The sequence below is a fragment of the Aspergillus costaricaensis genome (assembly GCF_003184835.1).
Source record: "Aspergillus costaricaensis CBS 115574 unplaced genomic scaffold BO79scaffold_7, whole genome shotgun sequence".
Taxonomy (NCBI): Eukaryota; Fungi; Ascomycota; class Eurotiomycetes; order Eurotiales; family Aspergillaceae; genus Aspergillus; species Aspergillus costaricensis.
In genome coordinates, this window is record NW_020291807.1 from 337,259 (window position 1) to 352,155 (window position 14,897).

Consider the following 14,897-nt stretch of genomic DNA (forward strand, 5'->3'; position numbering starts at 1 on the left):
CTGAGCCAGAAAAGTTGCGGGGATCAGTGAGTGGATATCGTGCACACCTAGGCGAGCCAATAACCCAGAATAATGGTAATAGCAGTTAAGGAATTGTCCACAGCAGGGAAGCTATGCATTTGAAGGCTTTCCAGAGGGTTGCGATTCAACGAAAGGTTACAACAACCGGGGAAGTATGTGCGGAAGAAATTGAGGGGAAAAGAAAAAGACAGGATATACGGCGGGGGAGCTAGCAATTCGAAACGAAAGAACAGGGGAGAAGTGACGGTAGAGATTGTTGCCAAAAGGGCGACAATAAAACACTCAACAGAATAAGAAGAGTGAAAGAATAAGAACAGGGAGGTGGAAGAAAGAACGGTGAAGTGAAGCCTGAGAGGAACAAACAAGTAGAGGCCCACAACAACCACGACAACAAGCAGAAGAGAGAGAAGAGGGGAGGAGGTGGAGCCCCGAAGGAAGCGGTAAGATGATGGAGATGGGGAGGAAGTGTGTAGATGCGAGTAAGCACAATTGAGAGAAGCTTGATGATGATGATGATGATGAACACCTGTTGTTGTTCACGAGGTGTGAAAGGGAGAAAGGAAATAGGGACAAGGGAAAAACAGTGGTGGAATTCGGGCGGATATCAAGCAGTTTAAGGCGGGATGGGATACTGCAGCACGAAGTTCTAGATGGGGATGACAACCATGGAATCCCCAGCGGCTGAAACCCTTGACGGGCTGCCCTCTTGCTGGCCGGCGGTGGTGAATTTCCTCGATGTTGGCACGGGGTTGCTGGATGGCGTTGTCTTTGTTCCGCTGTCTTGGGACCGGAGCCAGACATGGATGCATTCCCTTTGGTATCCCATCCGCTCGATTGATGTGATTTGATTTCCATTTTATTTTAGTATCTCCTTCGCTTGTCTGCTACACTTCTGCTCCTGGGGCACCCATACGTTTATTTTCGGATCCTCCCACTCTTTCTTCTTTTCCCCTGTTCATTCTTCTACGGCGTTTGCTTCTAGATTTCTCTTTGTGCCAAATCTAGGTTCCTCTTCTAGTCTTCCAGAAGAAAACAGGAGAGGGGAAGAAGAGAGGGGAGGGGGGAAGAACCAGCGGGTTTGAGGCTGTTCAGAGCCTGACTTCAGGGTGGTTACTAAATGCGGACATGCATCTACCCAGGCACGGATTGGGTTTACCTCTCTTATCATGTCACTGAATATTGAGGCGCGGCATTTGCTGAGCCATCCCCTCAGTCACTGGAAGGGATGGCGGGAAATGAAAATAAAAAAAAAAAAAAAAAAAAGAGAGAATAAAAAATTGGGTATGATCGGTATTCACATTACGTAGAGGACATTGGTCCCTAGTGAATCTGGATCGTGGAGCAAACCCATACCTCATAATAAGGGAATTATTATTGAATTCTGAATTTCAGTGAGTGGGGAACCAAATTTAACAGCCAAATTAGATAATAAAAGGAATAAAAATTAAATTAATATGAGGGAGAAAAAAAAAAAAAAAATTAAATGAGAAAAATACTTAGAATGGAAAAATAATAATTATAATAACGAGGGGGGGAACTGGCAGTCTAACGTTCAGGCATTCGTCCCACTCTTTGCCTATTAAGTTATTAGTGCGATCTACTATCTATCCGGGGACCGGAACTAAAGCAGGCAGTGACACTGGTCGGAATTAGCCTCATGCTTTGGATGTGATAGCGTGCACTGTGTGTGTATTCACACCAAGTAAAAAGTCTAGACATTAAGAGGCACTTCATGACAAGTAGGATACAGATATGCTCATTTTATTCATCTGCAGAGCCGGAGGAGCAACTAAAGCGGCCAGAGAGAGAAAAGAAGTATCAAGATAGGAAGTGTAAATCGGGGAAGCACAAGGCTAACGGTGAAAGATACGAAGAAATCTGAAAAAGGAAACAAGAGGCAAACAAGATGCTACCAAGCGATTAGTGAGAATACCGGCTCTCATGAAAACAAATTGAGACCGCCGGATACAAGAGGTATCCGAGCTTAACTCCATGTTTTAACTCCCCGGATATCGGGTCTCCTCATCCGAGCAGTCTCGAACTACTACTCTGAAGTGTAGATATCTTGCAGACATCGACATTGACCAACCGGATTTCAATATATTAGAATTCGTCAGTCTTCAGCCATGAAGACAGGCAAGAGTAATTTGAGGCTAGGCTTGGTTGAACCCGAACGAGTCAGTTCTAGCCAGTAGCAAGCAATCTGTTGCCCGAGAAATCGACATACACCAATATTATCATCATCAGCGTCACTACCCCGTCTACATACTTCGGCTCCGAAGAAGAGGAAAAGGTTCCATGGATCGGTATTCTCCAGCTCCTGGGACGTCCACATACGTTGTATCTAGACTCTGCTTTCTCCGCATCCGCACATCGCCGAGCGGAGCTTGCGACTCGCCCCTGGGTCATCCAGGCGAAGACATGAAGCGCACGTATGTATGTATCTGAAAATGGTAGGTAGCTAGCGCAAATCATGAGCATACTATTGCTTGGCCGATACCCCACAATCAAGCCAGTCGATCGTTCGTGCCTTTTCTTGCTTATCCCTTAGCGAAAGCGGCCAGACTACGTTGAGAGACGGAGAATTCAGAGGCAAGCGCGCATTAGGTGAGGGTTGGGCTACAAGCCCACCTCTTGGTAAGTCTGAGGTAGTCCACTGGAAGATGCTGCGTGACTCGTGAGAGACATCTGTCATGTGTCGAACCAGTGGATACCGATCTGTATGTTGGTTCGGATGCGAGCAGGTCCATGTTTGTAGTTGGGCCAAGACCAACAACCCAACCAGAAGGGCGCAGGGCACTCCGTATACAATTTGTGAAATTTCCTTTGCCCCTTGGAAAGGGTGCATAGCCGTGAAGATGAATAGCGAGGATTTGTTATGCCATTCTAGTCCTATATTCTTCTGAGCGACCGCAATCACGTCCTCTAAAAATTAGGTTTGCGCGGGGAGTCGGTTGCCCGACGTCCCGTCAGAGAAGGAAATCCACCCCCCTCTTCTTTCTCCCCTCCAAACCAGACTAACTCAAAAGTGCATGCCGCGAGCATCTCGTAGTATTTGAGACCATGGACCCAAAAATACGCCACACGATTACTATTGGCTTATCCATTGGTCGGGTTGAAGTAGCCGGCAAGCTACAATTGGCTCCAGCAGATCAGTGAGCAGCGCTAGCGTCATGTATTGAAAAGACTAGCCCACTTGGGTAGTTTAAGCTGGCGGGATCGTGCCGGCGAGGCCGCCGGTGGGGGTCCTGCCTAATACTGCGATTTCCAGCTATTACTGTCTCCTGTGTAGTAGATAGTAGTAGGTTGACACGGGGTTCGCCGCGGAAGGAGAATTGGATCTAGTGGGGTCGAGGTGGGGAATGCGATGCTTGAATCAGGCAGAACTGACTCTGTACCTGCGCTATCTTCTATGCGAACGGAAGGGCATAGACATGATTCCTGCTGAGCCAAGTAATTCAGATGAGTAAGTTAGTTACTTAACTATGGGTTAACTAGTTAGTTGTAGTAAGTAGGCCGTATCAAAGCTACGTAAGTATCGCGTAGTTTCCCTGCATGTCGTTAGCTTGTTAATGCCAATTATGACAGAGGGTCTGCATGCAGTATACGCTGATGTATGATAAATTACATCTTAGCTTGGCTGGCTCAAATGGGATTGCGGCGCATGTTTATTTCCGGCGTTCTGCTTACCCCCTTGTTTGGGAATGGGCCATCCTGATGGTTGGGTCCTCTACGGTCACGTGTGTTAGCCCAGCCATCGTTGGAAGGATTCGGGGATTGTCATGTCATATATTCCTCTCATGCACACTGCCTTTGCAATATGTCGTTCCGTCCTGTTCTGCATTATGCCACCGCGGAAACGGCGTTTCAGCTGCAATTTGGATGGTTGTAGTATACCAACATTGTACACGGTCCATTGACAATCACTGATTGGCATAGGACGTGCAGCGGAGCCAGTGTAGTGTGCGGCAGCTACATGGAGTATCAAAACAACAACAGCCACACAAAACTCACCTACTCTGGCGAGTCGGTTGGACTGGATGAGATTGCAAAGAACCCACAGATCGCCTACCTCCACTGACTGCTGATCCACTTCTCACGATTCTCCTTCCCCAATCGATCCCCCCCCTTCTTCCCTTCCCACCCTCACTTGCCATAAGATCCTCCCGTTCCAGCTGAAGGGATGATCTGACGGCCTCCGAGAGAGCTAGTATGATCTACGGCTGCCAAAATGGGTTTCAAGGTTCTGATGGACCCGCGAAGGCACACACCGATGGCTTGCGCAGGAACCAGAGTTGCCCGGTGTGAGCATTCTTTGTCCGGACTTCCTCGGTTTTTCCTGACTATTCTCGGGCGCAGGAACGTTGCTGAAGAAGAAACCTTAGTGGAAACCATTTCCTTCGTTCCTTGTTCTAGAGAGGGGTCTGAGCGGCCACTTCCTTCTGGAGGTGGATGATCGTATGGAGTTCGTCATTGGTCCCATGGGTCGCATGGACGGCCACTTCGTGTAGGCCTTCTGACAACCCCCTTCCGCTTCCCCTCGAGCGCAAGTATGGAACGAGTAACATGGGTAACCTTCTGTAACTGCTTGGCACCGCATCTGGAGGAAGGGTTATACAGCTGAGGTGGCTTGCGCCCAGAGGCTGTCCCCAGACATTATCATTGAGATTCCGGAGGATTTACCCAAATTGAATGGTTGGTGTCACTTGGGTAACTTCCTGTTTCCTCTTGCAGATAGGGATTGACACAGGGATCCGATCGGGCTCGCCATGGACCTTCCCAACCATCCACATCATCTGCGAGCGTTCGATGGCTTTCTGGAAGGTCAGTAAACCCCCGCCAAGCAGCGCACCTTTCCATGTCCGGCACTCATCCTTCTCCAAGCCAACTCGGTGAAGTAAATCTAACGCGTGTCGAAGAACTTGGACGGTCTGCTGACTGGCGAAGTTCCTGATACGCCAAGTGCACCATTGTCTCTATTGAATCTGCCTACATTGATGAGTCGTCGCTTCTTCGAGTCAGTCCATTTGGGACTCGAGCCTATCCAACCAAACAGAGGTAGTAGCTGAGAATAACACCCGTCCTTAGGTATATCTGTTTCAGATAGTCACTACTGTGCCCAACGTGCTTTTTCAGTTTTGGGGTTCAATATTGCCTCATATCACAGTGGCATCTGCAGGGGCAAGGAGGGAAATGAGCCAAGGCCTCGGATATATGAAGAATGACAGGGAGAGTTCCTTAGGTTCTCACGGGGGCTATCCTGGACATGTCGTTTCCACATTGAGGGATTGACGAATATCTCCGAGATGCTCGGAAACAGGCCAGTAGCGCCACGCCTTCTGCAGGGATTAGCGCTGGGCAGCAGCCGTCGAACTTTCTTCCAGTCACGGGATTGATATGACACGGAGTGGAACCAGAGGGGCGCAGGTATGTACATACGTCGGGACGGTGTCTCTAGTGCAATTGGATAGCGCGTGAAGTGGTGCGCGCCGTAGCCGGTTGACCCCCAGCCCAGCCAAACTGCCTCGTGATCAAGCAAGAGCTGGCGAGCCCTCTACTCACCGATTTTACCAGACACGCCTTTACCGCTAGATAGCAGGCATAGCAGGCAGTGGCTGCGAAGAAAACGTGGCTCAAGACATGGGGATTGTCGGTCAATCACGACAGCAACCGTTGAATCACCATGCATACAACCTGCGTATTTGGCGCTTACTTCGGACAGGCCATGATTTCGGTTGGAAGGCATTCCTATAGGGAGAGAGGATACCAGAGTCGCAACAGGCCGCCCGTCTTAGGTCGCACTAACGGACCGACCTGCCATTGCCTACGGAGAAGCATGTGCAATCATTGGTTACTCGCTTACTTCTCCCTGCACGATGTGGCAATGGCAAGTTTTGGCCCCTATAATCGACACGTTAAGGACCCGACAGTATGGGTATTGGGTACGCGAAGTGAGCAGGACTCAGCTAGTCTAGCGCCTGAGCCACCGGCGTTTCTCTTGGTAGTAATTGCTAAGCCTGCATCAGGACAAGTGAATGTCGAGTCAATGTCACTAGCTGATCACGGTCTGGTTGGTTACACAGATGGAAATGGGTTTTCCAAGACCTGACTATTATGGACTCTACATAGCAAAAGGGTGCCCCGATACCCACCTATTTTGCCCCCTCACTTCTAGGGACGATAGCTCGGTTTCGCACAGTCCAACACTTTGTACACACTGTGTCTCCTTGGTCGATGGTGGGAAATCTACGGGAAATCTCGTACGACGAAGTAGCTAGGAGCTGTGCATGTGAGCAAAGGTAAATGCTGCATTGGATTCGTGAGGAGCGCAATGAGAAGCAGGAATTGATACAGTGCTGACCTGCACCGCGGCTATAAAGCTAACCTTGACATGACACAATGGAAGATGCAAGTATTCAGGCGAAGGAATTAAGGTTGGGATTCGACTGGAGGATACAATACGCACAAGCAAATGCCAACCTCAAGTAAACCAGAGTAGGCAAGGAACTTGGAAAATCTTCATTAAACGTGTCGAAATGTCGACGATCTGCAAAACTTGACGAGGGATATTTTTCAGGTGACACTAACAGCAGAACTGCCAAGAGCATGTTGAATGGATGACCCTCAAGAAATCGCAACAACACTGCCTGCCCATTGCATAGATTTTGGGGGGGGGGAAGGATTTGGAGAAGAGGGTCATTGCTGGGCGCCCAATCTAGACCGAGCTCATCCGGACTAGCGTGGTATCGGGGCCGCTTTCAGTGGTACGAAGCAAGTAAGTAAAAAGCAACTCAAGTCACTAACTTTCCTGACGTCGTCCACGGACCCATAAGCACCCCCGCTAATTACGGTAGCTTAGCCTCCGCGCTGCCCCCAGCGGGGAACCACCCGCCGCTGTGCCCCTGGGAAGCAGACCGATCTGCCCTCCAACATGCCCGCCATTGGTTGACGGGAAGAAAATCATCGACTAAATTCTCATCGAGTAGTTGCTCGATGGGCAGCACGAGCAATTTTCTGTCATTTAATCACACCATGACGATCCATCATTGGCCTGTTCTTTTTGGTAGGTGAATGCTGGTCACGCCACCTCAGGCTTCTCCCGCCAGCCAACCGAGTTTGGTAATTCCAAAGTAGCTGGTACGTAAGAACTAAGTCACCCTAGGCTTGTGGAGCAAGTACTAGGTACTTGCTCCATACAGAGAGAACATTTCTATCCACATTCAGGGGGATATTACGACGTAAGCTATGGCCTCCCTCTGTGCTTAGGATGAATATGTGTCATTGAGTTTATCAGGAGAAGGGGAATTGAAAACTCTTCCTAACCTACTTTGTAGTATCAGCATTCCACCTAGGTTCAACACGAGAAATACTCTCCCACAGAGTTCTCAACCCACTTCCTCCCGCCGGGAGATCCGATAGGCATAGCTACGGCTCAGTATCAAGGCGCGAGACAGATCCGGGAATCCAATAGGATCCATGCCAGTAACATACACAAGCAACTGCCTAAGTTAGTACTACTCGTACTAGTAGTAGTTTCTGATACCAATCAGAAACACAGCTCCAACATCTCCAACGCCTGGCAGCCGTGCATATTAGCCGGTTCGAACTATCTGATCTGAGACATTGTCGAAAATCATCCAATGAGCCTCCCATGCAATGTGCATGAAGCCAGCCTTGTCAGGCAGCCGTCTCAAATTTGTCATGGCCACCGTATCGGCGATCTAACAAGTTGACAGGTAGACTAGTCAAGCAGCAGTATGTACTCCGTAGATAGGCGGACTGTCATTTCAGCCTTACAAATTTCCAACTGGAGAATTCCTACACCACGGGATCGTCGTGTCATGCAGTCGGTGAGACATGACACATGTCGCCTCCAATTACCAAAACAGGAACCAACAAACAAGAAGTCACTGGAGTCAATCGAGGAGATAAGGTATGGGAGGGAAGAAAGAGATGAACATGCCCGAGATCAACCTACACATCTGGAATCTCGCATACAACATGTGTTTGCAACATGGGCGCCCGAACCTAACATTGCCCTATTAGCCCCTCCATCTAACCTCTTTTCGATACTCCTTACAGTGATCAGATTGCTGGTACGAATAATATACTAACACAGACTGTAAGTACTCAGGAGGTACCCTCTCCACCTATTCTAAACGGACAATCACCGACAAAAGTACAAGCGAGGTACCTCACCCAACGGCCTGCCGCTTACAACATTTCCCGCTTTGTAACAAACTCCCGTCACATTTATTTGCCCTTATTCAGAGTTGCCAACAGTTAGTCGTGGAATCAGTCTAACCATTCCCGGGCATCTGTGTGTAAGTTGTGGACGCAACAGGGCACCGGCACCGGCACCTCTTTCCAGGCTGAACCGAGTATAGTTGCTATCTCCGAACCAGAGGATCAGCCGGAACGGTTCCAGTGGAGTAGCAGGGCGCACCTGCGCAGCCCAGGAATCCTAATTATGGTTTCGCTCACATCCGACAATGCGCCTTGAGTGGACGGCAAAATTCGGGTTCCAGTATTTGGGCCAGAAGGTGTCGGAATCCTTCCATGCAGGTAGCATACTGAGTATGACTAGCTGTTCTCCATCGATGATCACACACTTAGTCTCATATCTATATGAGCAGTTATGCGATTTTATGTGTGTACAGTTCCAATTTTGAGGCATTCGAGGTACAACCACACCTGTTGATCTATCCGTGTTCGTGTATGTACGGCTAAGGTTGACGGGCAGATTGTCATGACCCTCGGTCAATCGGTTCACCGATCTCCTCCTACCTTACCATCATAGGCAATTCTTGTTCATTCATTCCTACCGTTTGCTTGCTTCTGAGATGCATCTATAAAGATTTGCGCTGCGCGCGGAGAAATTTCGGACTCGGGCGAGATTCGACTAATCAAGTCAAGTCAAGTCGTTTTGAGTCACACAGTATAGCCGCATACTTTCCCTTTTGCTTTTCTCGAGAAAATGCTGATTTCATTATACCTTGGTGCCTGTTCGCTGCATACCTTTGGATCTGCCACATACCAACAAAAAAAAAAAAAATCCCCAAGATAAGGATGTTTCTCTGGAAGCATGCGGCTCTCAGACCACGCAAAAATACCATCACAAATCCACGGTACCCTCACCCATTATTTTAACCCAGGACACGGACAAGGCCACCGTCTAGACCGTGCGAGCGAGCGATCTCCCCCCACTACTATCCGGACACGGGCCCGGATCCGGTCGGAGGACGGAGATATCAAGCTAACTAACTACAAAGTAACTAACTAGTTAAGTTAGGTTGCTTGCTGACTGAGCAATGTTCGTCCAATCTCCGGGTAGTGGAACCAAGTTATCCATCTATGTAGTAGTCCAAGTGAGTGTAAGTAGTCCAGTTGATGTGATTCCATCCAGTCCCGTCCAGTCCACTTCGCCCAAGCTATCAATCAATCAATTTTTGATTGAACGATCTATCCAAAAAGGAGACTACTTAGTCTAGTATAGTTGATCGGTTCATTCCGCCCGTGGTCGAGAACTTTTTCGTTTCTTTTCGGTGGTGATTTTCGCTCACTCCCCCACTAGTCTAGCGAACGTTTTCAGGAGACTACTGATAGATTAAGGAGATACCTACTTAGGTGAACTACTGCATGGGTAGGGGATGTTGGGAAAGGACTCCCTAAATAATACTAGTTTGTCTACCTGGGTTTTTGTAGTGGACTGGGATCCTGGTTAGCATGTGAGAACTAAGTCATTAGTTCTTGAACTACGTGCTAGATAGTTAAACTAGCTAGGGTTAAAGGCAAGCAAGGGTAAGTGAGCCGACAAAGTACCATTGTGTGGTAAATCCCTCCCCAACAATATCGTTGTATGTGTCTTACTTGACTCGAATGCTGTATATGCTTGAATGCTGTATGTTTGATATCGAAGATAAGTAGATCTTGAGATGTGTATAGATTCATGCATATACCAACTTTATAGAAAGATCACACACATACTACTACTCCCCCGTTCCTAAAGATGGACAATCAATCAACATCCTCCCACTGCTTACTACTTACCAACCAAACCACCACCCCGTTCATACCCGATCAGCCAGCCAGCCATCCCACTACTACCTTCTCCACAATATATACTTACCCCTACTAAGTAGAGTATCCATCGGACTCTAACACCCCAATATTAACCGACTCCAAAACCCGAGAGTCGAGTCAATCCTCATTTATCCATCCATCTGCCGCAGCAAGCCCATCCCGAGTCCTCCTAACTTACCAACTACTACCATGATAGTATAAACGGTCCCGTTCGCAGATAGCCTCACAGCATAGCCTAGTACTACATGATATAAATAACCTAAACGAAATTAAACAAATTAAAACCACGCGGCCCTTTTCCCTTCCCCCTACAGCCCCAATGTGACCCTGCGTCTTTTTAATTTACTCATCACTACTAACTACTTAATTACTACTTACTACTATTTGCCTAAATAATACATACATACCCACACACTACTTACTCAAATCTCACATGCCGTGCAACCAATGCTACGCCACGATGCTACCATATACATTAACCTTGTTTCAAGTTTTCACTCACTCGGGAATATTAAATCCCAATTGACTAATTGAGTTTTGGTATAGAGAACGTTGATTACATAGATAGAATAAGTTTTTTGACAGGTGATAGATCCGAAAATGACATGTGCTCTAGTACGTAAGTAACTACTAGATTGTATGCATGCATGCACGCACGCACGGGTGAGAGCGGGACGGAATCTGAGACATTACCGGTGCTTAGGTGGTGCTTACTGCTTACATACTATACTACTACGGAGTACAGTAGATACATTGGGGCCTAACTAGTAGTTCGTTAGTTAAATTAATGCGTGATGATCCACTTCGGGTCAACGGAATAGCTAGTTAGGTAGCATGTACTAGATTTGCTTAGATGTGTTGGCGCGCCAGGGGAGGTATGAGGCTGTGGGAATGCATGCATGGCGTTTGCTTGGTTTTGGGGGACTTGTTTGTTTGCTGTGCGGGTGCGGCGTATTGCTTGTGCTTTTTTTCTTATGTATGTATGTATGTATGTATGTATGTATGTATGTATGTATGTATGTATGTATGTATGTATGTATGTATGTATGTATGTATGTATGTACCTCTCATATCAGTTGACGAGCAGTGGTTGACTAAAGTAGTAGTAGGTGCATGTCACGTTAGGATAGGTAGCGACAGCATATAATGCAGGTAATCATCTACAGCGGGTATTGATCTGTCACAACTAAGCATCATGTAATTGCCTCGCTTTTATTACATCTAGTCAATGTCTACTTCACATCCATAGCCAACCCCATCCCTCTATACCTCAGTATCCTGCAACGCCACCCTTCCAATATATCAAGTTTGTAGTAAGACATGAGAGAAGCATAGACCAACCATATCAACCATGCAAAATTGGTAGCATAAGAACAAAGCAAAATCCTCAGTGCGGAATGCTAGACCGGCACACTCTCCACATAGTGCGCACTTCGAAAGCAATGTATGGGGGAACGAAGTTTAGGGAGAGAGAGCAACGGAAAACCCAGGATCACCAACTGATTTCCCGGTATTGACCGCTGCGAGGGGACAGACGGTAAGAAAGGAAAAAAAGGTACATAAGACCTGCGCGCATGCCTTAGCGCCTTTAAGAATTGGCCGCTTAAGCTTTACTGCGCTGCAAGATCAACCTACCGAACCATAATGAAAAGATTCAGCTTTTAAGTGATCGATAACCGAGCCAAGGACATAATGACGAGTGAATGTACGGCTTCAATGTCGAACGAGAGGGGTATAATATTTGTTGTCCAGCTGCTCTGCTAGTGCACATAAGCAGAAAGTGCCGGGAGACTTTACTTTGAACCGGGCTGAGGAGATGGAGCAGGCTGTTGTGCAACCGCAGGAGGCCCTAAAGGTGGTATACGATTGAGCGACGGCGACGACATCACTGAATGCGGGCCATTGGTCCCGTGCAACTGGGCCTGCAGCATGGCGTTTTCCCTTTGCCTGCGCTCCTCTTGCTCCGGTGTCATGCATTTGACCGGCGGCGGAATGGGTGCATCGGGCGAGCTACGACCCATCAATTTAGGACTCGGCTCGAGTTTCTGGATCGGAGGAAGGACTGGTGCTCCAGTGACACTGCCAGATGTCATAGGTCGGGGTGATTGCTTGGTCGGACTGATTCCCGAAAGAGGCATGCCGTGGGAACTCTGGGGAGGAGAGGAGCGACTTGCAGTCGGGGTGGCCATGAAAGATGTACGCCCGTTATGCAAGGAAGAGAAGGAAGAATGATTGCCCGTGTTTGGACGAGGGGTTTGGTGTTGACCGTATGGCGTCCATGGGGCTGAGTGATCTGTCGGAGCTACAGGCGGAAACCCCGCAAGAGGACCAACATCTCGGTTTCCCTGGGTTGGGGACATAGACGGCCGATTTTGAATGGGCGAAGGCAGAGTGGGACTCTGCGTAGAGTGAGAGGACGATGGTCGCCGCGCCGGAAACGACCCGCCGTTGAAGGACTCGCGAGAATGAGGCGGTAGATGCATTGCTTGATGAATGGATGGCAATTTCGGAACCTGTTCCTTAGACGACGGAGTGAATCCATTCAAGCCCTTTGATGGAGAGAAAGGGGCTCGAGGAGGGCTGAATGATGTGGTGTGGGCGGACTGAGGCCGGCGCTCGGGGGACAAAGGAGGGAAGGAGACGGATTGAGGGGGGTTTTGTGAGGGAACGGAAGGCATGGAAGATGGTTGCTTTTGAGGAGACCCTGCAAGAGGCAACTGGAAGGTATGCTGAGCGTTTTTGATGGACGATATAGGACTCTGTTCCGGATCTGGGACCTTGATCTTGGTATCTCCTTCTGGCGCAGTCGAGGATGGCGAGGTCGACGACCCGACGCGGAATTTCAACGGTGGAAGTTTGGGCAACTTCGCTTCCTCTTCGCGTCTTTTACAGTCCTTGCAAATGAAGTGGAAATCCTCTCGTTCAGCTTCGCTTTTCGGGATACCGAGACACTTGCTGTGCTGCCACACGTTACAGGACTCGCATGCAACACTGTGAGAGCCATCATCCTATTGAGGGTCAGTACACCTGCCATAATAACCGGGGATGATCATGACCTACCAGATTCTGACCATGAACACCACAGCCCGAGCAGTCGAATATCCATTGATCTTCCTGTGAGAGGTCCTCCAGATTCTTGCGGTACTTTTCCATTTCCGCTTGAAGATGTCTCTCGGAAGCTCTGCTCTCGCCGCGTGCAACTTTCTCCTGCTCTTCTTTGATGCGTTGGAGCTCACTTTCATGTAGTATCCGCTTCCTCTCCCGATCTTTAGTACGCTGTTCCCGGGTCATGATGCGCGAGCGTCTTTCCGCCTCCAGCTTCTTCACTCTTTCTTCCTCTTTGCGGGCTGCGGCTAGTTCCGTCTCTCGTTTACGTGCTGCTTCAGCAGCCTCACGCTCCTGTCGCTCTTTCTCAGCCTTTCCGGCGATCCGACTGGATCGTTTAGCGCCAGCGAGCAACTGCATGTTGAAAAGCTCCTTCTCGCGCTTCTGTTTCTGCCTCTCCTGCGCCTCCTCTTCCTTCTCAATGATGGGCATGACCTGTTCATCGATCCTATCCCTCAGTATTTTCTCATTGGGATCCCTTGTCTTCCTAATGGACTCGAGGAACTGCTTGTAATCGTCTAAGGTAACGGCAATGCATTCCCACGTCATCGCTTGCAGAGGATCCTCTGAGGCGTCGCCGTTCACAGCATTATCTTCCTCATCGGACTCTTCAATAGGATCGGCACCTGTAACACGTCTTCGTTTAGAGGCTCTCATGGCGCGGGCGCTCTTTCTCCTCGACTTCGACTTGGCCGGTTTTGGCGGCGGAATAGGGGGGTCGGTGCGGCGATAGAGCCTGTTATCATCGAGAATATAGTAGTAACGGCCTTCACGATCGTAGCCTATTTCTTCGATACGCTAGCAAAGGTCAGTAAATATGAAAGGAATCCAGGGGTAGTGTCACGCAAAACCCACCCACTCCGTCTGATCCAATTCCCTCTGCTCCGGCATCTTTTCGCGGATGCGATCGGGATTCCAAAAGGTCCAAATCGACAGCTGGTGCAAGACGCGCAATTTCAAGAAAACATCGAAGTCCAAGAACCTATTCGGAACCTCCTCATACCCGAAAGGGTTAGGAATGTGTGGTGCTTTCGCATTGTACTGACGTCGCGTATACTCATCGAAGTTATCGAATCTATCAGCAAAAGCATCCTATTAGTATAGCTACAGTTATGGCGAGAACAAGGGAGCACGTACGTGAGGCCCCGATGCGACGACACCCATTTCAATAGACAGAGTCCAATCTCTAGTAGTTTCTCGGAAGGGGTAGGCTTTAGACACTCAGTTTCCAGGTCCTACAAGCAAAGCATCAGAGCAGAATATTAGCATTGATCTAACGCGCCCAAATGTAAAGAAAAACTATAGGTGTCGGATTTGCACTACTCACCTCAATTCCGAAATCCTCGTCAATCTTCATGACTTTACCGAATATGGCAATGTATTGCATGAGGCTTGCAAACTCCCAGCAGTTCCGAAGCTGCTGGAGTAAGCCCGGCTCCTCAGGTGGCTGCTCTGGGGCAGCGTCCACCTCGGAGCGGGTGCGCTTTCGCGATACCATGAAGGCGGATATAGACCATTAAAGGCGCCGCGGCGCAGGACAAGATTCGACCCCTGCGGCGGATCTGCGGCGGGGGCGGGAGTTCTGAGAAGGGGTAATTATCGCAACGTATATGCAACAGAAGAACGAACACAGATGTCTCTACCAAATGGCGGAATGAGTGGGTATTGACGTGATCGACAGCGGCGTG

The 14,897-nt window shown here is 48.8% G+C and overlaps 1 protein-coding gene across 1 annotated transcript; it reads right to left on the bottom strand.

Moving 5' to 3' along the window:
- Window positions 1-11,657: 11,657 nt before the first annotated feature.
- On the bottom strand, window positions 11,658-14,707 carry BO79DRAFT_279618 (putative PHD finger domain protein; the record flags this gene model as incomplete). The annotated part of the gene is made up of 5 exons (XM_025688000.1): window positions 11,658-13,112; window positions 13,165-14,007; window positions 14,065-14,284; window positions 14,347-14,444; window positions 14,537-14,707. The coding sequence occupies 5 exons, from the start codon at window positions 14,705-14,707 to the stop codon at window positions 11,898-11,900; spliced, it is 2,547 nt and encodes an 848-aa protein (XP_025542305.1). The 3' UTR covers window positions 11,658-11,897.
- Between the last annotated feature and the right edge of the window lie 190 nt (window positions 14,708-14,897).